This window comes from Triplophysa rosa, linkage group LG16 (assembly GCF_024868665.1).
Source record: "Triplophysa rosa linkage group LG16, Trosa_1v2, whole genome shotgun sequence".
Taxonomy (NCBI): domain Eukaryota; kingdom Metazoa; phylum Chordata; class Actinopteri; order Cypriniformes; family Nemacheilidae; genus Triplophysa; species Triplophysa rosa.
The window spans coordinates 18,955,870-18,981,351 of NC_079905.1; the positions used below are offsets into that span (position 1 = coordinate 18,955,870).

Sequence of the window (25,482 nt, forward strand, 5' to 3'; positions counted from 1 at the left end):
GTTATTATGGCATCTGCAGAGTCAGATCGATCATTAGGCAAATAAATACTAAAACACACACTCTCTCTCCTGCCTTCTGTATGTTTGTTTTTTTAATGACGGACGTTTACGCAGTTGGCTGGGGCAGTGCTGATTAGGCATAACGGAGGTGTGCTCACTCAGTTGGTTAGCAAGAATGCCACTCAAAGCGGGCTTGGAACAGACGCGTTACCTATTTTTCACATCGCTTCCACATCGCAGCCTCTTGCGATTAGTAAATCGCAACGTCTCACATCGCGATTGCGATTTCGATTAATCGTTCAGCCCTAGTTTGTATTTTATTATTTATTATATAAATTTTGTAATTTATTACCTATAATAAAGGTAACATAAATAGGTAAGAGAACAAGAGTTAGAAGAGTAATTTATTCGTAACAGAAAACAGTATTTACCTATAATGCAGTTTTGCACAAGTCAGAAACTCCACCCAAACTGAAACTGAGATATCATCCCATATAATTTAAATTATATGAGAGAATGCGGCATCATACGTCTAAATGCAGATTAAAGGTTGGCCATTACTTCAATCAAAATAATCATTACGAAAATTTAAAAAAAAAAAGCTTGATTGCTTAGCAACCTTAAACGGTATTATTTATCTGCCCCATGCCATGGCGGAGCGCGTTTCTCCGCAGCCGGCCTCAACAGACTGAAAACGGACATTCACCCAAGCATTTAGATATGATTGATTTTACTCGACAAAAGCATATGAAACAAAGATAAATAATGACCATGACTCACTCGAGTATGCATGTTCTGTCAGGGCTGGGTAGAAAGACACACGGATTCAAGTGCGGGTAACAAGATATTTATTTAACTCAGGACACTCAGGTGAAAAACGTGAAAGTTCGTGAGAAATAGGATCCTTCCGAAGTCCTGGAGGGAAACGGCTGACTGCAAGGCCAACCGGGAATCCCGGTGTACGGCAGCTTCAGCCGGAGAGGTAAGTAGATGTCCTAAGGACCACACCGTAGGACGGATCAGTGGCAGAAGAGTTCAGGGGTAGGTGCGGAGAGGCAGGAGATCCAATGGAATCCAAGGTGCAGGTGGCGCTGGGGAATTAGCAGAAAAAACTAACCCTTAGGGAGGGAAAGGAGCAACCAGCTAGGCTAACGGAGGTCGCCTGGGCAAAAGGTGAAAAAACAAAACAAAAAGGTAAATCCTACTGAAAAGAGTGATCTCTTCAGGGAGAGAATCCACAGAAAAAAACACACGAAACACTTCCTTCCACACGACAAAAACTAGGCAAGACAAAAAACAAGGTCTAGATAAAAAACTTTAGGCAAGGCAAGACTTTTAGGTACAGAGTGACTAACATCAACGATCGCACAAGGAACAGTGATAAGTGGCAGTGGCTTTAAAGAGGTGAGGTTGATAGATATGGAGGACTAAACCTGCAAAAATTATAAATAAATGAATGTATAAATAAATAAATATATAAACGAATAAATGTAATAATATGAAAATAAATACAGGAATGAATGGTTTGATAAAACAAAATAATTCGTTTTAGCTATTATTGATCTTAGCTTTAACTTTTCTTTTCATTTTTTAAATTGATTTATTATTTTTTGTGTCCATTTTTAATTATTTTTAATTATTATTATTTTTTATTTTTAGATTATTTTATTTATCCTTTCTTTTATTTTTACATTTATTTATTTATACGTTTATTTATTTTTATATTTATTTATTATCGCATGTATTTATTTCCACTTTTATTTATTTATTCTTGTATTTATTCTTACTTTTCTGTGTCTTGTATGATAATTAGATGGGTTGGTCTTGCCTACTATTGGTTCAGCGTAGATTGAAGCGTTTGATCGATTACTCTTGACTTGTTTTGGACTAACGTCACGTCACTCACTGATCGTTTGCTTCGTGTATAACGTTTATGGCGTGCGCACAATTAGCTAGAGAGTTACAGCATTTAGCCAATGAAGTCGATAACCATGCATCAAATGACTATGTGTCATTCAGATTAGATGCACTTATTGAGGATTTATTACAGATTGACGGAGAGATAAATGACAAAGTTCTTCAAAATCTGTGCGAGTCAGGGGGTGCTAAGGTGGTGACCAAGTTCCGGTTACAGGTCCTCTGCCAAAGAGGTGCATGAACGACCTCAGCAGATTCGTCGATTCTGAAAGCACAAGACGACTTGATATTAAGATGTCTAATAAACACAGACTTTCTTGTTACATGATTTTGACATTCTTGTTAAGATTGCAAATTATTGGTATGATCGCCCGTAACGGCTGAAGCGAGGTGAAAAAATAAATAAAGCGATTTGACACGGGATTCGTACCCATACAATAAAGCGAGGCAGCGTGTCACTACGGTAACAATCACACTAAGCTATTTCGCAATGCTAGCTGCTGCGGATCTTTGCAATAATATCAAGATGTCACACAACAATATGCAGCTGGATGAATCAAGGGAATATGCCCGTTTTAACTTGTGACCTCTGTGTTATTTATCTCTTATGGAATGTAGTTTACGAGTACCGTTTAGTAACCACGTCTTTTTAGAAGGAATGGTTTCCATTTGATGGCCCCTGTAGTGAAAGAACGATGCTCATTACTACCGTGTTAACTTGTGACTTAAGTTCACTATGTCTCAATTCATTTACATTATGTTACATCATGTTACATTAAATCTTTACGCTTTTTCTAACCGAAAGGCTGCTTATAACTATCACTTTGACAAAGCGTTAGCTTGCGACTTCGGTTTACAAGCTCATCTGTGTAGTTAAACCTTATTACATTTTGTGCTTTATGATTTTCACCAGTTGAACTGTAACACCACCATAGCACCCTCTGACTCGCACAGACTTTGAATGTGCTGCAAAGAGGCTAACAACGAGGGAGAACTTTGTCATTTATCTCGCCGTCAATCTGTAATAAATCATCAATAATGCATCTAATCTGAATGACACAAGTCATTTGATGCATGGTTATCGACTTCATTGGCTAAATGCTGTAACTCTCTAGCTAATTGTGCGCCCGCCATAGTTACTTAACGTTATACACGAAGCAAACGATCAGTGAGTGACGTGACGTTAGTCCAAAACAAGTCAAGAGTAATCGATCAAACGCTTCAATCTACGCTGAACCAATAGTAGGCAAGACCAACCCATCTAATTATCATACAAGACACAGAAAAGTAAGAATAAATACAAGAATAAATAAATAAAAGTGGAAATAAATACATGCGATAATAAATAAATATAAAAATAAATAAACGTATAAATAAATAAATGTAAAAATAAAAGGAAATGATAAATAAAATAATCTAAAAATAAAAAATAATAATAATTAAAAATAATTAAAAATGGACACAAAAAATAATAAATCAATTTAAAAAATGAAAAGAAAAGTTAAAGCTAAGATCAATAATAGCTAAAACGAATTATTTTGTTTTATCAAACCATTCATTCCTGTATTTATTTTCATATTATTACATTTATTCGTTTATATATTTATTTATTTATACATTCATTTATTTATAATTTTTGCAGGTTTAGTCCTCCATATAACTGATCCATGTTAATAGGAAATAAGCAAAACATGTAGTTCATCCTACAGCAACACTGATCGTGCCGTCCTTCCTGAAACCTTGTACTCATATTATGCATGATATTTTGCCATATAATTTTAGTCACGCCATGTTTAACAAGTGCTTATCAACACAGTATTTTTATTTAACATTTTTATTCTATGAACAACATAATTTAAATCCAGGTTTCAGAAGGACAGGAGTATTAATAGCGATTAACAGAAATGTCCGTAAAATAAAGGAAAATGTACTGGAATTTTCTGCCAGTACTTTATCTGTTTTAACAGGATTTTTTTTACAGTGTATGTAATTACGTTTAATTAGGCCTACTATTCGGAGCAAATGGGATCAGTAGGTTTAACCACCATCTTTGTGCAAACCAACTTTTTAAAATGTTTTTTTCCTGTAGCTTGTAAGTAGCATGCCCGCATCCCGACTCATTTTGCCATGTTCTCGCCAGGCTAGGCTGCATGAGTGGGTTGCCGGGCCTGAATCCCGCACTTATTTCTATGTGCTGAATAATATTTTTTTCCATTTCATTGTAAGTTTCTTTGCAGTTCCACGCACGATAGCGTCAGTCTCTTCACGGAGGTAAATGGCAAGGCATTTGGCATTGACTTGGGCTGTGTTATATTTTAGTTAATAAGTTCATGCTTGTTACATTACAATCATTGCGCAACATTATTGCGTCTCCTTATAGTCAATCAATTTTTGTAATATGGAAACTAAAATCACATGGGCTACTGATAAGAGACATGCATAGACTAAATGGCCCCTGTAAGTCGCTTTGGATAAAAGTGTTCGCTAAATGCGTAAATGTAAAATCTATTACTGTTCGTTCGTCCTGTTTATAGCACGAAAATCCACTGATGTGTGAGTTCAGCAGCAAAAATCAAGTGCAGATATGGTTTATAAAACTTTCTTTTCATACTGACCACGCATTAAGTACTTAAATATAAATCTAAAAACGACCAAGCGATACACATAAACAGACCAAGACCAACAATGTAAAAATTGACTGATGGTTCGAGCGGGTCTCGATCCGGCGTTTGATGCTGTCTGCGATTGCGAGTCGATCACGCTAATCAGCAGACTACCACTCCCAGTGCACAGCCTCTGTTTAAAGGGAATGCAGCTTACTTTTTACTCTGGCTGACCCTCGCTTATACCTGGGGGGGATTTCTGGTGTAGGAAATTAGCTAATACAATATTTCGACCGATTGCTTTTTTGCTTTTCGCGTAGGCAATACGCTCTATATGTAATAAGCAGGATACATTACAATGGGATTGGTTGGCCTTTACACAACTGTTGACCACGGTGTGTAACTTTACATTTCCAAAGAGAAGAAAGCAAGCAATGGTTTGTTTAATGTTAGCAAAGGTAACACTGCGCACATAATAAAATCCTGTAAAATGATCAGTGGTAGATTGCTCTGGTCTGGCTCAGTTCATCAGTGATTGGGTGAGAACAGTTCGAATTTACTGGCTGCGGAAGTCAGCGGGAGGGGCTCATTATACAACACACAAAACGCCGTAAATAACGTGCGCTCTGTGCAACCAAAACAGCGTTTTTTACGCCGTCATATGGCAAGACAGCGGCGCAAAAGGCGGTGCTTTTCAAGCGCCTTAGAACGCCGTTAAATACGGCGTTATGGACGACTTTTCGCACGTTTTTTATGCCGTTTGGAATCGCGACGCCGTATTTTGCGGCGCAAACACTGTTTAAAACGCGTTTAATCTATGGCGTAATTCTGACACCATCGGCATGCCATAACCAAAAGAGCAGCGCAGCGCGCCTCGCGTTTTCGAACATGAAAAGCGCGTTCTGTGTGATCGTACGCTAACGGAAGTCTATTTGAATTATAAACAGAGAGCGTCTTTGCTATAACCAATCACATATTTAAAAACTACAATACTAATTTCTCGCTAGAAATGCAATCAAAAGTTATTGAAAGTGAAAATTAAACGTACATTTATACAAAACTATGCTCCAACGGGCGTTTCGGCCGCCATTTTATTTTTTCAAGCTTGAGCCTTCTCGACCAATCACGTTCCTCGCATGTTGTTATGGAAACGACAGGTCTCCGTCATTGGTTAGATGTGAAAAGGGTGCTTGACAGGATGTTTTTCCGGAAAAGTTAAACTTTTTTCCAACCTCAAAAGACACTCTGAGCTGCAGAAAAAGACGCCGGCGCTGGCGTTTAAAAAAGCGCTCAGGACTTTTTTTTGAAAACACGGTTTAGGGCCTGATCAGACAGAACGCGTCTTTTGCTGTGATACACGCCTCTTTTGAATTGTTTTCAGTTGCCGTTTCGCGCGCTGCTGCGCCTCGCGTTTTAAGCCACGTTTATACTCGCGCCTGGCTCCGCTTCGCGAGCCTCCGCTGCGCGCGCACCTCCCCAAATGTTTATACTTGACGCGTTCGCCGTTGAGATATTCTTTGAAACGACAGGGGGCGCACAAACGAAATCGTCCTTTAAATCCACAGGAAGAGAAGTAGGAATTAGTGATGGGTTGTTCATGAACGATTCATTCTTTTTGAACGAATCTTTAAAATGACCCGGGAGTAACGAGTGTCTCAGCGAGTGATTCGTTCATTTTGTGTTGACCGCGCCTGTGCAACATTGTACGAGAAACAGTAATGAAGTTCGTCTCTCGAGTCATCGGGTCCGAGTCCTTTCGTTCTTTTATACTGGAAAGAGAAATGATTAGTTCGTCTCTCGAGTCATCGGGTCCGAGTCCTTATACTGGAAAGAGAAATGATTAGTTCGTGTCTCGAGTCATCGGGTCCGTATGGAAGCCCGTTTCCGCCAGGGTTGGTAATTTTTTTAGATTTTATAAGTCATTATTATGACTTAGTATCTCATAATAATGAGAAACGTATCTCATAATAATGACTTAGTATCTCATAATAATGAGAAACTAAGTCAAAATTTCGACTTAGTAACTCATAATAATGACTTAGTATCTCATAATAATGACTTAAGTATCTCATAATGACTTAAGTATCTCATAATAATGACTTAAGTATCTCATAATAATGAGAAACTAAGTCGAAATTTGACTTAGTAACTCATAATAATGACTTAGCATCTCATAATAATGACTTAGTAACTCATAATAATGACTTAGTATCTCATAATAATGAGAAACTAAGTCGAAATTTCTGTCAGTATATTCATAAATGTTTCTTGTGGATTTCTGCATGTGTTTTTAATTTATCTTAATAACTAACTATTTTGCATAAGAACTGTGCTGGCAAAATATAAACATAAGCAACACTAGTAAAGTCAGTGTTTATGTCTAATGCATATATTACACAAGTGATCTCTTATTAAATAATTGCACATTTAAATGATTTCAATAGCCTATTATTATATACTTTGCAAACTGCATGAGACTTTTTTAGTAAAAAACAACAACCTGTAAACCTTATTGCATACCTGAGTGACCCAAAATTGTTAATGAATTATAAATACATAACTTTACAGAAATGCATCAAAAGCAAGAGTTAAAAACTGCATGAATATTTGTAAGGGAAGTCAGGAAATAAGTTATTTTTGTATGAATACATTAAACAAGCATCTGTCATATCACGTGACAAAAGAACGAACGACTCAACCACGAAGACTCGGTAGATGAACTAATCATTTCTGTTTCCGGCACAGTCTGCATAGACTGGCCTATGGGGTTGTCACGTGACAAAAGAACGAACGACTCGGACCCGTGGACTCGGTAGGTGAACTAATCATTTATGTTTTCTGTAAATGCAGCCTATATGCAAAATAGAATCAGAATCAGAAGAGCTTTATTGCCAAGTGTGCTTGCACACACAAGGAATTTTCTTTGGTGTTGGAAGCTTCTAGTACAGACATTCAACACAATGACAATACAATATAATACGATTTACAGTCTAAAAGATTCTAAATTGTGCATATATAAAATAAAGACTATTTTACAGAAAATGGGGGATAATAACATATAAGAGACATTGTACAGGGTAGTATATAGTAGAATAAACATATTGTATGTACACTTGTGCAAATGGATAATATATGGGCAAAATAAGTCTCTAGAGTTGAGCTATAATCCTTTTTGTTTCTTGTACAGATTTCAGAGCTTATATGGCTGTCAGGAAATAATTAAATAACTGTTTCTCATAACTTGTCCCTAACTACAATACAGGGCTCTCAAGTCTCACGAGACACACGCATTTCAACCCGTTCACACGCTCACACGCCACACCTTGTATTTCTCACGCAGAGAAATTTCCAGGATAACGCCCACCAAGTTGCCGCTATTAGAAGAATCAAGTGAGTTCCCCATAGAGTTCAGAATGCCCTGCCACGCACCAGCTAATCAAATAAAAGTCAAATAAAAAAAAATAGCTACCGAACAGCCAATCAGAAAATAGCATTGCTGTATTCGGGTAAGATTTAGATATTCCCGCAACAACAACGTTTACATTCTGATTCCAACAACACATTCTGTGATTCACAGGCTCGCTCAACACGACATTAATTCAGATGGATCATTATCACTGTAAAGTGCCTTTTGGTGTCCTCATCAGAAACACTGAGCCATCGTGAACATAATGTAAAATAATGACATTTTGAGGTTTTATTATAAATGTCCTAATATTTACACACATACAACTGCAATAAGAACATTCTTAAAATGTGTTTTATCATTTTATACCATTTTCTTTGATTCGATGTATGTGATTTTGGCATGTCCCTCACACTGCTAAGCTAACTTCAGTGAGTGTAAAAAGTGGAAACATTGCACAAAATTAAAATGTTTTTTGAGTGTTCTTATTGTCCTCAACAATGTATTTAATAAAACAAATAATTTGGATAATTTATATTCTATTTTCATAATAATATTAAGCTTTTTGCATGCGTCCCTGTAATTGCTGTCTACCCTGTCATTTTGGGGTAAACGCCCCTTTAAGAAATTGTCTGATGTCCGGTCCTGACCAGTGACATCCCCTCCCCCATTCTGCCTTTCCTCAGTGGAGAGGTTAAAACATCTGCAGCACACACAGTAAGTATCTGCACTCATTTTTCCTAGTTTTCAACATAATGTGTTTGTAGTTCACGCATAGATGGATCATAAAGATGTCTGTACAGGCGTACCTGTTCGGCCAAAATCTCTTCGAACTGTTCGCTCTAGTCACAAAAAATGCTGTGCACACCGCCACGCGAAATGAAGTTCGCTCATCCAAAGCGAACTTCCTCTAACACCGCGATGATGTCATATTTGGCGCGCACACCCAAGCGAACTTGCGGATGCGTCGAGTATAAACGTGGCTTTAGGCGGAGCGCTCTTTTCATTGTCCAATCGAATGAGTGGAGAGGCGGGGCTATAATTCTGTGATTACCTAGCAACATAAAATAAACGCTGCGCGCTGCTCTTTTCAATGAGTCACCAAAAGAGCAGCGCGGCGCAGCGCGCCTCGCGTTTTCAAACATGAAAAGCGCGTTCTGTGTGATCGCACGCTAACTCCATAGGATTATAATTTAAAACAGACGCTAGCAGCTTCAATAAAGAAGTCAAGCTCTGAACACAGGCAGCTTTGTCTATTTGTAGTGGTTCTCTCTTGAGCTGATAAGGTAGATGCTGAAATTGCTGATAGCGAACCAGCCGGGTGGACTGTCTGTTATTTGGCGTGAGATTTGTTTAGTTGGGCAGAGCGAGAGCCTGAATGCGTGTGCGAAAAGCTTACAACCCTGAGCTCGTGATTGAGCAGACACCTGATGCTAGATGCTAGCTCTAGTGATAGGGGAGGTGCCATGCATGCTCGGAAGCTCCATTGTGTCATCGATCCCCCGTTTTAGCCCCGCCCAAACAATCCTGAAAAGAGAACTGGTGAAAAACTGTTAAACAGTTTAACTCCACAATTCAGTACTACATACTTCTGAGTCTTTGTAATGTGTTTCAGCAATACATTTCTAACATCTATAATGTGTTTAGAAACAATTATCAGAATTCTCTTTACCCGGACTTTAAAGAAGATAAATTGCTAATGAAACATATATTGTCAAATCGCCCAGATTTTCAATGTGAACTATAAGGCCATAACATGTATTATGAAAAATTATGTATTTATTACATGTACTGTACATTTATTATTATTATCATGCTTATATTCTGAACATTTACATTACAATTCAGTGTATAAAAGTGGTTAATTGTAGCTTGCACACTAACCTGTAAGACCCAACGGAAACCAAAGCTAGGGTGCATAAACTTCACAATGTCCAGCAGAATCTCTAAAGTCCTGATATCACCATCAAAGCGATCCCTGAGATCAATATACTGCACCTGAACACAACATCAACCCAACATTCATAAACCGCTCTCAAAATCAAAAACACGGCACTACTACCTAAAAACAATGACTGGATCATTCCTGTATTAATTGTTTGTGCAAATACAGTTTAAAGCACATAACGTACCTTCACAGCCACTGGTGTCCCATCATGCAGTTCAGCCTTGTGAACTTGGGCCAAGCTTGCAGCTGCCATAGGCTCATAGTCAAATTTCCTGAACATGTTTTCTGGAGTCGTTTTGAAGTCCTCCTGAAATAAAGCATCTACCTAGAGAAAACGTATAAAAGAAGTTGAGGTTTACAGAAAGATGTTTCGGCTCAAGAAAGGAAGTTATATACACCTACGGTTATGGATTTCAATTTCAATTTTTTAATAAAACTATTTCTTTACGTTTGACAATTAGATTCTGGCCTCTCTCTTTAAGGTCAAACATTGCAATATATGTTATGTGAAAAAAAAACTAGTAATTTCAAAGAAGCAAGTGCCAAACCCAACATTAATATCATTTGCTTTATAACCTGAAGCGTCTCACCTCTTTGTATTGTCTGTTTAGAGCTTTATCCTCTAGCACATGCAGGGTACAGATATATTCTGGAGGTAGAAGATGGTTGAATGCACACAGGCCCTGCCCCAGCTTAATATACAAGCCTCCGTTCTGAATGGCTCCTTCCACCATGCTATTGGCTGCTCTCTGATGACACGCAGACATGACCTCTGAATAACCTGAACTGCTCTGGCAAGAGGGACAGACATACAGCAGTGTTTGAGGTGGTCAGTGTGTGTATGTGAATGTATAGAGAAACCAATATACGTGGGTGCATAGAGTAGAAGAATTGTTGTGTATGTTTGTGCTTTTGGGTTTGTTGCTTGCACCTGTAGATGCAAATTTCATGTTTACCTGCAACAGTTCCTATTTGTAAATACATGACAATTTTACAGGCACCTGGACAGTTTCTTTTTAGGATATTACTGTGTATACTACACCATATATGCTCATTGTCTGGATGTCCAGTATGTGATACTTACCTCATCCATGCCCCGCAGAGCAATGTTAGACGTCCACCAATAATCAGCTGATATCTTAAGGCCGACATAGAGAGACCTGATGTGACAGAGGAATTAAAATGAAAACCTCTGACAACTGCACTGATTTGAGCAATTTTGTACAGAATATACATCATATTTGTGATGTTATGATAGTGGTTGCTCGATGCAATACCAATATTTACAAGGCCAGGGGCCGGTTGCCTGCGTTATCTCCATATTTTTTTTTTTTAAGTGTATTTTAGCACTCTTCATTGACAAGTGAACATGAGCGAGATTTGTGAGCAGTAGTGGAAGAAATGGAAGAAAGCACGAACGATCAGATATTTGAGATGTCTAAAAACTAAGTTTAGGAGAAACGTAATTTATCTGTCGAAGACCCGTGACAGCGCTGGATTATTTCAAATTAATTCACAAGAACAAATGAAAGGCTATGCTCTTGTTAAGTTTTATTTTAATAAGTTTTATTTATATTTACATTACATTAACAGAACCAAATCTGCTGTCAACTGCATTTCAAGAATACAGATATCATTTTAAGGGGCGTTATTTAGGGTAAAATATAACAGAATGGGAGTAAAAAATGGATAATAAGATGCAGTTATATTCAAAATATATATACGTATATATTCAAAATGAGATATTTTGAAGAATTTAGGAAAACAAACAGTTCTGGGGCACCCTTGACTACCATTTAATTTTGTGGTAGTCAATGATGTCCCAGAACTGAAAATGACTAACATTCTTCTAAATATCTTTCTTTGTGTTCATCAGAGCATCAGGGTGAGTACATGAAGACAGAAGTCTTATTTTTTTGGAAGAACTACCCCTTTAAATGTATTAATGTGTACACAAAACTGCAAAATTTAAGCAACAAACAAAGAAATGACTAAAAGCCAACTTACTTTTTTAAAACAGCAAACAAGAGAAAAGTGAATTGTGTTGTATTTCTTTATCAAGCTCCTTCAATTCAACCTTAAAATGGGTGTTATGTGACAAAAAATAAAAATGCTCTCTCATTTGTAAGTTGCTTGTAATAAAATGAATAAATGTAAATGAATATCCATGATACAAACCTGCAGAAACGCCCAACTCCCTCTGCTAATATTCTCATCTTCCTCCTCTCTCTGGGCTCAGAAACCCCATATCCCACCCCAAGCACAATTGACCCGCCAACGGAGATGCCAAACAACAGCTTCCTAAAGAGCCTGTGTCTCTTTACAACTCTAGTGGAAGGATATATGAATAAATATCTATTAAAATGCTCTTAAACAAGTTCGACAGTAATCCTGAACAAAGAATAACAGATGATCCAGTAATTCTCTAGTTGCACAAGATGGCACCGGTGAGCTTTTAGGACGCCAGTGTCGGCAGAGTAATTTCCGGTCATATCCACCTTTTTCACAATGTACGAAATGACCCATTATGCCTTGTGTATGTGACCCATTATGCCTTAAGACTTCCGGTTCGCCACTTTATCCCATTAGTTAGGCATTATCATGTTAGCTTAAAAGCTTTTAAACGGACTCTGGCTTCCCAAAAGCTCACCGGCGCCATCTTGTGCAACTAGCCCATTCAGCATCACTGTTGTCTTGTTTAAAACAAAACCAAAATAGTCAAACAGACTCACCTGTGTGAAGAAAAACACTGTTGGGGCACTTGGGGATCTAGAAACCGAGGACATCTCCGAAACAGAGCCAAATGACGACGGCACAACCTTAACTGAAGCCGAAGAAAAAAAAAATCAGAAAAGTAGAGGAACTAAAAAGTTACAATTAAATGATTTGGCCCTTTCTAATTTTCTGTCTAAATCAGAGTTGTCATTAGCAAGTAGGGCTGAGCGATGTGTTTAAAAAAACTTATCGATTATCGACTTTAAAATTATCGCTATGTCCGATAATATCGGGTGTGTTTGACTTCATGCCATGTTGCGCATACGATCAATCTGCAGATACGGACCGGGGAGGGAATTCGTTCCGGACCCGCCAAGTGCCAAACAAACACGCGTGCACACACACACAGGCGCGCCACGCGCACCACAAACCAGTGTTGCAGTGACTTCTTTCATCAGGTAAAGCGCGTAGATAAACCATAGCTTTTATGCAGTAGAAAAATGTTGCAGGTGTCCTGAAATTTCATCCTACCCGTCAGATTATCCTACCAGGCACGCACATCAATGTTACTGTCATGGTTCTGTCCCACCTTGTCTTGCTTTTCTTGACCTAGTGGCAGAACCATGATAGAACCTCTTGTTTTATGTGGAGAGTGACGTTTTGTCCCTGTTGGTCTTCCACTCTCCGGTGTGGCGTCTCTGTTCCCGCTCTTTCGTCTCCTCGTTATTGTTTGTTAATTAGTTCATGTCCTGCACCTGTCCCCTCTTGATTTATCCCCTTTATAATGCTCTTGTGTCTTCTGTCTCGTGCTGGTTCATTGTACTGTGTCGTGTTTGTGTAATGTGGTGAGTTCCTGTCTTTGAGTTAGTTTAGTTTATTTTGTAGTTGTGATGTGTTTTAGTCTAGTCCTGTTAGTTTAGTTAGTCTTGTTCCTGTTTCCATGTTTGTTACTTTACCCCCATGTGGGTCTTTGTTTTGTTGCTTATTATTTATTAAAGTTTGTGTTAACCCCTTACCCGCTGTCTGCACTTGGGTCCTCTGTCCTTGTCTCCGTGTCTCTCACCACCCACCATTCATGACAGTTACATCTTTTTTTGTGCTATAAAATCATCCTACCTGTTTATTTTATACTGCTACGGGAATATGATAGTGTATTTTCGTTGTTAAATCATTCTACATATAGTACAATTTGATCAGGTGTTGCGCTGTAAATTAATTCTACATGTTTCTTTTATGCTGGTAGGATCTGACAGGGTATTTACGCCGTAAATTTATTTTATGTGTTTATTTTAAGATAGTAGGACTATCTATCTGACAGGGTATTTTGCATTGTATGTGGTTTAGATTATATTAAGTTTTGCCCTGTGGTAGGAAAATATGACAGGGTAGGACAATTCGAACACCGGTACAGCCCCGCGAGTGTGAGGTTCCTTTTCAAGTCGGTCTCTCTACATTGCATTGCTACGCTAGGGGTTTCCCCCTCCTTCCTCAAATACTGAAGCCTTATTGCATCGCGCCGGTAAATTTTACCGGCCAATGATGCTCGAGCGCCGAGCTAGGGGCGGAGCCACCCACTATATAGGCCGGCACCGAGCGGCATTGACTCAGATTCTTTCTCCTTCACGAAGCAAGCATCAACTTCTAGATTACAAGACTACTTCTCGCCATTGACGACGCTAATAAGAGGATGCCGTTTACAAGTTCCCCTTTGGCGATCCGGCAAGAGGATGTCCCTCAAGGAATGCGGAACATGCGGGGGTCCTATGGAGCGTCCAGATGCGCATGACGCATGTGTCTTCTGTCTGGGCCGAGCCCATGTAGAAGCCGCGCTTAATGGGTCTGGCTGTACCTTCTGTGAGCAGATGCCAGTCAAGGCCCTCCGTGCTAGGATCTCAGTGATCCTCAACTGCACACCTAACCCAGTGCCTCCCCCTTCGTCGCCGCCGAGCCGCGGGGGAAAAGACCAAGGCAGCCACGTGCTGTAGGCCCCTCTGATGAACACATGATGCCTCTGTCCCGCATGCTCATCATTTAAGAGGAACACTGGTGTCCTACGATGAGCCCAGCCTGTGCCCCGTGGAGGATGCGTGGGATATGGTGTCATTTGGCGCTGCGGCGAGAGACGGCGATGACAGTGACAGAGCCACGTCATGGGTAAAGCATGCTGTCTTGGTCTGAATGCGAGTGCTGTCTCGGCACACGCCGATGGACCAGCTGGTGTAGAAGACAGAAGCCTTATCAGTCGGATAGTCAACCGCTCTCTGTCATCAGACGGCGGCCCGTTCCGGACATGTCACATCACGGACTGGGGGCGCGCGTGCTTCCAGGAGTGTTAGAATGGGTAAAGTGCATGGTCATAAGCTGGTATACACTTCAGTTTGCACGCAGACCACCCCGTTTCAGCGGTGTAATGATGTCAGACGTGCCGGACAAGGACACGCCGGTTTTACGAGCAGAGATTTGTTCTCTCCTAGAGAAACAGGCGGTAGAACTTCCCGCGGAGGATGTGGAGAGTGGTCTTTATAGCTGCTACTTCCTAGTCCCCAAAAAAGGTGGGGGTCTTCACCCTATTCTGGATTTGAGACCGCTGAATCGCGCGCTGGCGAAGCGCTCATTCAAAATGATAATGGTAAAACAGATCCTAGCGCATATTCGGCCCGGGGACTGGTTTATATCGGTGGATCTAAAAGACGCCTATTTCCACGTCCAGATAGCCCATCGTCACAGATGTTTCCTGAGGTTTGCGTTCGAAGGCAGAGCATACCAGTTCATACACTGGGTTCCAAATTATTATGCAAATGATATCTTTCTCTGGTTTTCCTAATTTGTCGATGCAAATGACAGTCAGTATAATTTTCAAGTAATCAACAGTTAGGGTACATTTGGAATTTTATTGAACAAACCTCCCACTGACAACAGTATTTATTTAAAAAATGAAAAACTCAATATGCACTGTTCCAAATTATTATGCACAACAGAGTTTGAAAACATTTCATAGGTTGTAAAAAACTGAAAATGGTCATTTGTTGAATTTGCAGCATTAGGAGGTCATATTTACTGAAATCAAAAGCTATTTCAATCAAAAACTTCCTAACAGGGCAAGTTTCATGTTAACATAGGACCCCTTCTTTGATATCACCTTCACAATTCTTGCATCCATTGAACTTGTGAGTTTTTGGATAGTTTCTGATTGAATTTCTTTGCAGGATGTCAGAATAGCCTCCCAGAGCTGCTGTTTTGATGCTAACTGCCTCCCACCATCATAGATCTTTCGCTTGAGGATGCTCCAAAGGTTCTCAATAGGGTTGAGGTCAGGGGAGGATGGTGGCCACACCATGAGTTTCTCTCCTTTTATGCCCATAGCAGCCAATGACACAGAGGTATTCTTTGCAGCATGAGATGGTGCATTGTCATGCATGAAGATGATTTTGCTACGGAAGGCATGGTTCTTCTTTTTGTACCATGGAAGAAAGTGCTCAGTCAGAAACTCTACATACCTTGCAGAGTTCATTTTCACACCTTCAGGGACCCTAAAGGGGCCCACCAGCTGTCTCCCCATGATTCCAGCCCAAAACATGACTCCGCCACCTCCTTGCTGACGTCGCAGCCTTGTTGGGACATGGTGGCCATCCACCAACCATCCACTACTCCATCCATCTGGACCATCCAGGGTTGCACGGCACTCATCAGTAAACAAGACTGTTTGAAAATTAGTCTTCATGTATGTGTGGGCCCACTGCAACCGTTTCTGCTTGTGAGCATTGGTTAGGGGTGGCCGAATAGTAGGTTTATGCACAACTGCAAGCATCTGGAGGATCCTACACCTTGAGGTTTTCGGGACTCCCGAGGCACCAGCAGCTTCAAATACCTGTTTGCTGCTTTGCAATGGCATTTTTGCAGCTGCTCTCTTAATCCGATGAATTTGTCTGGAAGAAACCTTCCTCATTCTGCCTTTATCTGCACGAACCCTTCTGTGCTCTGAATCAGCCACACATGTCTTCACAGTACGATGATCTCGCTTAAGTTTTCGTGAAATATCTAATGTTTTCATACCTTGTCCAAGACATTGCACTATTTGACGCTTTTCGGCAGCAGACAGATCCTTTTTCTTTCCCATATTGCTTGAAACCTGTGGCCTGCTTAATAATGTGGAACGTCCTTCTTAAGTAGTTTTCCTTTAATTGGGCTCACCTGGCAAACTACTTATCACAGGTGTCTGAGATTGATTTCAGTGATCCAAAGAGCACTGAGACACAATACCATCCATAAGTTTAATTGAACAATATAAAATTAAATGTTTACGACACTTAAATCCAATTTGCATAATAATTTGGAACGCAGTGTAGTTCTCCCATTCTGGTTGGCGTTGGCTCCGAGGATGTTCACAAAATGTGTAAATGCAGCGCTTGCCCCTCTCAAGCAGAGTGGAATGCGCATCATGAATTATCTGGACGATTGGCTCGTTATAGCCCAATCGCGAGATGTACTGGAGAACCACAAGCACCAGCTTCTGGGACACATGGAGAGTCTGGGACTGGCTATCAACGTGCAGAAGAGCAGGCTGCATCCCACACAGAGCATTGCATTCTTAGGAATGAGTTTGGATTCTCATAGAGTGCGTCTTTCTCAGGAACGTGTGCAGTCTTTGGTCAGCGCTCTTGCCTCGTTCAGGCCGGGAAGAGCAGTATTTCTGAAGAGTTTTCAGAGACTGCTGGGGCTTATGGCGGCAGCGGCGGTGGTCTGCCGGCTCGGACTTCTGCATATGAGGCCACTTCAGCTATGGCTAAAATCTCGGGTGCCGCGCAGAGCGTGGCGCGATGGCCGGTTGCGCATTGTGATGACTCACGGATACAGGCGGACTCTGGCCCCCTGGTTCAACACAAGTATGTTCGAGCAGGGAGTCCAGTTGGGCAGAGTGGTCAGCAGAAAGCTTGTCACTACGGATGCGTCATTGACGGGCTGGGGAGCCCTTTGCGACGGCAGACCGGCTTATGGTGCTTGGACGAGCGCTCAAGCGACGTGGCATATAAACTGCCTAGAGCTGAAGGCAGTATCTTAAGCTTTGCGAAGCTTCCTCCCTCTCATAAAGGATCGACATGTCCTGGTTCGGACGGACAACACTATGGTGGTGTCCTATATCAATCATCATGGGGGCATTCGTTCGCGCTCGCTTCAGAGGCTGGCGGAGCGTCTCCTTTTCTGGGCAGACGTGAACCTCCTGTCGATTCGCGCACTGCATGTTCCCGGCAGTCAGAACTGCGGTGCGGACATGCTGTCCAGAGGCGGTTTGGTTTACGGGGAGTGGAGGTTACATCCGCAGACTGTTCGGCTAATCTGGAGCCTGTTCGGAGAGGTGGATATCGATTTGTTTGCCTCAGAGGAGAACTGCCGGCTATTCTTCTCGCTGACGAACGCGCCCATGGAGGGGACGGAAGTATGCTTTTCCCCCAGCGAAAATTATGCCACTGGTGCTGCACAAGATCAGGGAGGAGAGAGAGACTGTTCTGTTAGTTGTGCCGAATTGGCCCAACCAGCCATGGTTTCCGGAGTTGGTAGAGATGCTGACGGCTCCCCCGTGGACGATCCCCTTACGGAGAGATGTCCTGTCTCAGGTGAGCGGCTCAGTGTGGCACCCCAGACCGGAGCTATGGAACCTGCATGTTTGGCAGGTCAGCGCAAGGAGCAGCTGCTGAACTTTTCCCAACGAGTTTTGGAGATGATCGCGGAAGCGAGAGCCCCGTCGACCAGACATTTGTACAGTTTGAAATGGCAAGTTTTCGTTTCATGGTGTAAGACGAGAAAAGAGGATGCAGCTAGCTGTGACGTATCGGTCATTCTGTCTTTTCTGCAGGATTATCTAGATGCGGGGCGCATGTCATCCACACTGAAGGTGTATGTGGGTGCTATTTCGGCCTTTCATCTGCCCATCGATGGCCGAGCAGTCGGAAAGCATCATCTCGTCGCTGGATTCTTAAGAGGGGCACGGCGGTTGCGCCCGTTTTGCCCCAACTTGATGCCAGTTTGGGAGTTATCCTTGGTGCTTAATGCACTTTGGCCGCTGCGTACAGCAGAGTTGAAAGTGCTCTCATTCAAGACGGCACTTTTACTCGCGTTAGCGTGTGGTAAGAGAGTGGGCTCACTGCGTGTTTGGAGTTCGGTAAGGATGACTGTATGGTCAGGCTACAGCCTAGACGAGGATATGTACCTAAATTGCTTTCTACTTCGTATAGAGCGCAGGTCATTACGCTGCAGGCATTTGCTCCTCAGGATTCGGAGCAGGTGCCGCATCCACTTTTCCCAGTCTGTGCTCTACGGATTTATCGGGACAGGACTAGTCATTTCAGAATGACGGAGCAGCTGTTCGTCTGTTTTGGGGGCCACTCCAAAGGGCTGCTGGTATCAAAGCAGCGGCTATCACATTGGATCGTAGAGGCTATTGAGTTGGTGTACGCATCTAAGAAAGAGCCCTGTCCATGGGGAGTATGCGCCCACTCTACGAGGAAGGTCGCTTCATCATGGGCTTGGGCAAAAGGTATGTCGATTCAGGACATTTGTCTGGCAGCAGGGTGGTTTTCGCGAGACACTTTTGCCAGATTTTACAACCTTGAGATTCCAACATTTGCACCGCATGTTCTGTCTGTACAGTGATATGTCTTGGTATTGGCTGTTACCGGCGCTTGTCCACGCCGCTCGATGAGCGGAGTGGTTTCGACTAGGTCCGGTATGCTGTGTATTAAGCAGCTCCTTTGAGCATTTGGACTACACTGACCGCGGTAAGTGCGCTATTGATTTTAGTATGTTATCCCTTGGTTACAAGCGATATATGACACACATCTACGGGGCTCCAGCGGTGCTGCGGCCAGTAAGGAGTGGTGGATACTGTTATCATGCTTAGTCCCACACAGGATGAGCTGGAGGGCATTTGTTATCCCTGGGGAAAAGCAGTCAACGGGCTCGACACTATCGTCTGGCTCTTTAGGCTGTTTTATGGAGGTGGGGATACAACACAGCTGGATTTTAAGCGCTCCCCTAGCGTAGCAACGCAATGTAGACAGACCGACTTGAAAGGGAACGTCTCCGGTTATGTATGTAACTCGGTTCCCTGAAAGGAGGGAACGAGACATTGCGTATTCTGCTGTGTTGTAATTCTCAGGGTCTTATCCATGTTTGTTCAGTCGAAAGATTCTGAGTCAATGCTGCTCGGTGCCGGCCTATATAGTGGGTGGCTCGAGCATCATTGGCCTGTAAAATTTACCGGCGCGATGCAATAAGGCTTCAGTATTTGAGGAAGGAGGGGGAAACCCCTAGCGTAGCAACGCAATGTCTCGTTTCCTCCTTTCAGGGAACCAAGCTTACAAACAGTGAGGGAAATAAGTATTTGATCCCCTGCTGATTTTGTAAGTTTGCCTGCTTACAAAGAAATGAAGGGTCTATAATTTTTATGGTGGGTTTATTTTAACTGATAGAATCACTGTGAATCGCTGCACGCATTTGTGGATCAGTGCACGCATTTGTGGATGGCTCTCTGTGCATTTGTGGATTTTGAAACATTTCTAACGTCAAGACGTGCGCACAATCCACAAATAGGTGGACTCCGCCCACAATCTACGCAAGCCAATCGGGTAACTTCCGCTTTCGTTGTCCAATAGGGCACGTTCTAACTTCAGCCAATCACATTTTGTTCTGCACTAAGATTCAGGGAGCTAACATGGCGGCTAGTGGCGGTCTAAAATGCGTGATATACTAAGAAATGTGAATGGCCTCTTCTTTATACTACTCAGTAATGATTGCTTGTGTTTCTATGCATTGTCCTTATGTTAGTAACAAACGACTGATATGTTTATGACTTGATAACAGTGTGCACAGACTGGGGTGGACAATCCCGGTGACTGATTTGGTCTGCTGCAAGCCAGTCGTTTTATTGTCTTTATGTACCAAAGTGATAAATTCCGATTTTGGCATTCGATAAAATATAATCTGTTTCCCCGATACTGCATGGGTAAGCAGCTAGTTCGCGCTGCACACTCAGCGTGGCGTGTAGTTTCAAGGTGCGCAGCGTTTGCATTGCAATGCGCACTGCAGCTGTCGGTGTAGGCTACTACCAGTATAACGATGGCAGAATTAACGTGGGGGAAATCATCAGCACTGTGAATTTCTATATCATTCATAATTCAAAATAAAACATAATTTAATCAGTCATCACTGTTTATCCCATTCCTGAATGATCTCTGCTGCTGTGGTTAAACTGTTCTGTATACTGTCTTAACTCTTGCCACAACAAAGGATGTCGATCCTTTGACTATGATCTTGTGCACACAATATATTCTCAAACTCACACAGCAACCCCAAAAATAAACGATGTAGGTCTAGTAAAATTTGTGTTTCGAACCTTACCATAGTAAATATTGGTATACAACTGCAAATAATCAATTTACTGTAGTTAATAAAAAGGGTTGTGGCAGTGCTCTTATATAGCGTGTTATACGATATACGTCTCCATTTTTCCTGGTGCTAAATAAATCAATATTGTTGGATTATAATTATGTACAGTATATATTGCTGCCTTTTAAATGACACATAGGACATCTTTAAAATACTGTTTATTTCATTTATTTATTGGAAAATAAAAAACAACGGGGGCAATAAGAACGCAAGGGAGGCAACACAACTTTTCTCTTCGATGAAAAAAGTATGAAGCAAAATATGAAATTGCCAAATAAAAATGAATTGAAGCTAATTGTACAAATTAATGGGTTCTCCATACAAATGCACAAAAGGCACTGGATATTACATGGCATTTCAGTAAAGCCCTGAGATCCCGGAAAATATGCGGAAGATGTGTCCCAGGATGACGGGATCGGTTGATTTTGGTTCACACTGCCAGTGATTTTCTGGAACCTGTGCGTGCGTTCACACACATCCTAAAGACATGTGACGTATAATGTACTGTAATGTAGTCGGGAACGTAGCGCTGTCACAGCGAAGGAATTTTCCTTGCAGTGATATTGGCTTTTTTATAGTTCAATAGCGCGGTTTGCTATATTATAACCGCATTCCTTCTATATTTAGTGCCAAATAGGCCTAAAAAAGCTCCTAAATGGGGTTAGCATACATTGTTGGTTTTTAAATGATAAAGATATAAATTTAAAACAAAATAAGTACTTTTTATGTAGTCTATTTATTGGTAAATGCGGAACACTGAAGAATGAGACGCAAGAACCAATGTATAGCCCAAACAGCTGAAGTTAAATATGAACATATGAAAACAAAAGCAAATTGTTTGGGATTGTTGGTGCAAATTTACAGAACCTCAATAAAAATGATAACAGAACGATGCGCAGTTTTAATAAAAATGTGTCAGTAGCCTGTTTTTACTAGGCTACTTTAACTGCAATACAAAAGGCAATTGTTTTGTTTTACATGTTTTTGTTTAGAAAAAATAAGCATGCTCAGGTAGGGTCAAATCAGTCTGTTAATAAAAAAATCGCTCCTCCACGTCGTGTACATCAAGAGACGTACAAGACTTGTTTTGAAGGTTGCTAAGGGATCAAGTTTATTAAAGTTCTCTACCATTGTAACTTTGTGTTGATCGATGAAGTCATTTAAAACTTGCTGCATTTAGAGGCGACATATTCTCTCTCAATTTCAGTTTACATGCTCGGGACACATACAAACAGAGACCTCCGAAGACTACAGCGGATATTTCGGACTGTTGAGCGAATCACTGGTACTACCCTTCCCACTGCAATAACTGTACTCATCCAGAGTGAGCGAGTAAAAGGGCTCGCAAAATCTCTCTGGACCCCTCACACCCAACACACTTTCCAGGGCTCTAGAGTGCGACCAATTTGGTCGCACATGCGACCTAATTTCTCAATGGTGCGACTAAAAAAAATCTGAGGTCACACCAGTGCGACCAGCCGTTCGAGGGAAAAAAAAGTCTCCCTGTGGCTCAACAACAGACACATTAGGCCCATATCGTGGTCTAAACCAATCAGAGATAGTGAAGGGCGGACCCCCCTCTGATTGGCCGTGGTCCAGATATTCCTGTACATGTGTGTACGTTTGAAAATGCTGTGCTGCAGTCGGACAGAGAGGTGAGTAGCCTAGGCCCGTCAGATAAGTGGATGTAGCCGCGGATGATGAGAGAAGATGAAAAGAACGATTGACAACTTTTTCGTTAAGAATGTTAAGTTAAGGCCTGATCCGTCCGAAAATCATAACCAATGCTCTGACACGCTATACTGCGACTAAATGGTCTCATTTTGCGACAAATTTTCCTGACAGTGTGACAAGTTTTTCTTAATGGTCGCACCGGTGCGACTGTCAAACTGATCAATATATAATTTTTGCGTATTATAAATTTAATGCGCAGAAATGTTATATTGCGCAAGCTGCGCATTCAGTCACTCATTTTCNCTCCGAAGACTACAGCGGATATTTCGGACTGTTGAGCGATTCACTGGTACTACCCTTCCCACTGCAAGAACTGTACTCATCCAGAGTGAGCGAGTAAAAGGGCTCGCAAAATCTCTCTGGACCCCTCACACCCAGCACACTTTCTCTTTGAACTGCTGCCGTCTGGTCGGCGCTACAGAGCACTGAGCACCAAAACAGCCAAATAAAGTTTCTTCCCTCAGGCCATCTACCCCATGAACAGTTGAACAGTTATGTTCTCCACACTGTTCAATAAATATGTCCAATACTAAACTACTCACTTATACTCATATTTATTTATTATACATATGTTACTGATTTAATATATCATACAGCTATCCCATTCCCTTACACAATTTGTATAAAGCACCTTATAACTTGTATATATGTAGCACATGCACACAATATAGCATCCGCTGCTCTTTTGACATATTGTTTTTTTTCATATGTGTATTGTCTATTACATATTTTTTTTAAATATTTTGTTACCTGTGTCTCGTCACTTGTCACTTTCAACTGTATGTGCACTGGCAGCTTCTGTCACTAAGACAAATTCCTCGTGCGTAGAGCACATTTTGGCAATAAAGCTCCTTCTAATTCTGATGTATGTTCTTTGCGTTATTATGGGAAACTTTATATGAGCTGTTCATATGATAGTAAATGTATTATACTACTACAATATTTCTATGTGGGGAATTGTGGACAGAATTGTCCCACATGGTCATCTTGCAATATAGCCTACTTACGCTGCTACCACTATAAAGACAACGCTTACTATTGTTAATGTTATGGGTAGTGTTTCTTACAGTGATCATTTTTGTCATGGCAGAGTTAGACAGTAGCCTATACAGAACAGTTTAGCCACAGCAGCAGAGATCATTCAGGAATGGGATAAACAGAGATGACTGATTAAATTACGTTTTATTTTGAATTCATAGAATACATAGAAATTCACAGTGCTGATGATTTCCCCCACGTTAATTCTGCCATCGTTATACTGGTAGTAGCCTACACCGACAGCTGCAGTGCGCATTGCAATGCAAACGCTGCGCACCTTGAAACTCCACGCCACGTTGAGTGTGCGGCGCGAACTAGCTGCTTACCCATGCAGTACCGGGGAAACAGATTATATTTTATCGAATGCCAAAATCGGAATTTACCACTTTGGTACATAAAGACAATAAAACGGCTGGCTTGCAGCAGACCACATCAGTCCGGGTCCGTGCACGCTGTTATTAAGTCATAAACATTTCAGTCGTTTGTTACTAACATACGGACAATGCATATAAACACAAACAATCATTACTGAGTTGTATAAAGAAGAGGCCATTCACATTTCTTAGTATATCCCGCATTTTAGACCGCCACTAGCCGCCATGTCAGCTCCCTGAATCTTAGTGCAGAGCAAAACGTTATTGGCTGAAGTTAGAACGTGCCCTATTGGACAACGAAAGCGGAAGTTACCCGATTGGCTTACGTAGATAGTGGGCGGAGTCCACCTATTTGTGGATTGTGCGCACGTCTTGACGTTAGAAATGTTTCAAAATCCACAAATGCACAGAGAGCCATCCACAAATGCGTGCACTGATCCACAAATGCATGCACTGATCCACAAATGCGTGCAGCGATTCACAAATGTGCAGAAAGCGATCCACAAATGTGCAGAAAGTGATCTACAAATAAATGCCATTGAAGTAAATTTGTAAATATTTTTCATTTGCAAATCTCATTGTATTTATTTGCGGATCATAGTTTATTTATTCAGAATATTGCAACAATTCTGATCCCATAAAAAACAGAGTTGCGACACTCACATAGACGTCTGTTGGAAGAATGGAATTCAGTAGTAACTCGTGTCATGGAGGGCTTTATAGTTCCAAACATTGCACCCATTTATTTCACTGCTTCTCAAACACATTCGCAGGTAAGCTGATAAAATACATCTCTGTAAAACTGGTGTTTTGTTATAAGGATGTTTTTGAAACAAAATATTGTTTTCCTAAATAAAAATGTCTGTATGTGTGGTTGAATGATTTTCTATAAAGACTGCTCATTAAATAAAATGTTATTTACCCTCTCTGTACATACAACTTTCCTCTAAACTGCTGGTATTGGTAATAGGAGTGAGCAATAATTGACGCGTAAACATTAGAGTCTTTGCAATCGGATGTAAGATGCCATAGTCTCTTTATTGCACTTCAGTAAATAAACATTGCTTTAAATTGCATCCTGTGGTGTCATTTTGTTTGATTATTTCTCACCGAAAAGTCCACACAAATTCCATACCTTGTAGGTACTGGCTACTTTTCCACTTGGTTCCACATAATCCAAAAAAGCCTTATTTTTTTTCAATGTAAAGCTGAATTGAGAGGCAATAAGATTGTACTACATCAATAAAAACAAACATTACAGTAGACCCTAAACTAATGGAGGAGGTTCCTAAACAGCTAACAGGA

General features: G+C 41.1%; 1 protein-coding gene across 4 annotated transcripts in view; it reads right to left on the minus strand.

The window, feature by feature from the left end:
* Nucleotides 1–25,482, minus strand: part of adck5 (aarF domain containing kinase 5) — a 49,200-nt gene that overhangs the window by 16,115 nt on the left and 7,603 nt on the right. Inside the window, exons 2-7 of one of the 4 annotated variants that reach the window (XM_057354653.1) lie at nt 12,607–12,698; nt 12,053–12,202; nt 10,959–11,034; nt 10,465–10,665; nt 10,059–10,199; nt 9,811–9,924 (exon numbers count right to left, since the gene is read on the minus strand). In XM_057354653.1, the coding sequence (XP_057210636.1) occupies nt 9,811–9,924; nt 10,059–10,199; nt 10,465–10,665; nt 10,959–11,034; nt 12,053–12,202; nt 12,607–12,698 (774 nt within the window). Of the gene's footprint in view, nt 1–9,810; nt 9,925–10,058; nt 10,200–10,464; nt 10,666–10,958; nt 11,035–12,052; nt 12,203–12,606; nt 12,699–25,482 lie in introns of those variants that run through there. The other 3 variants (XM_057354654.1, XM_057354656.1, XM_057354655.1) reach the window with 3 other exon arrangements.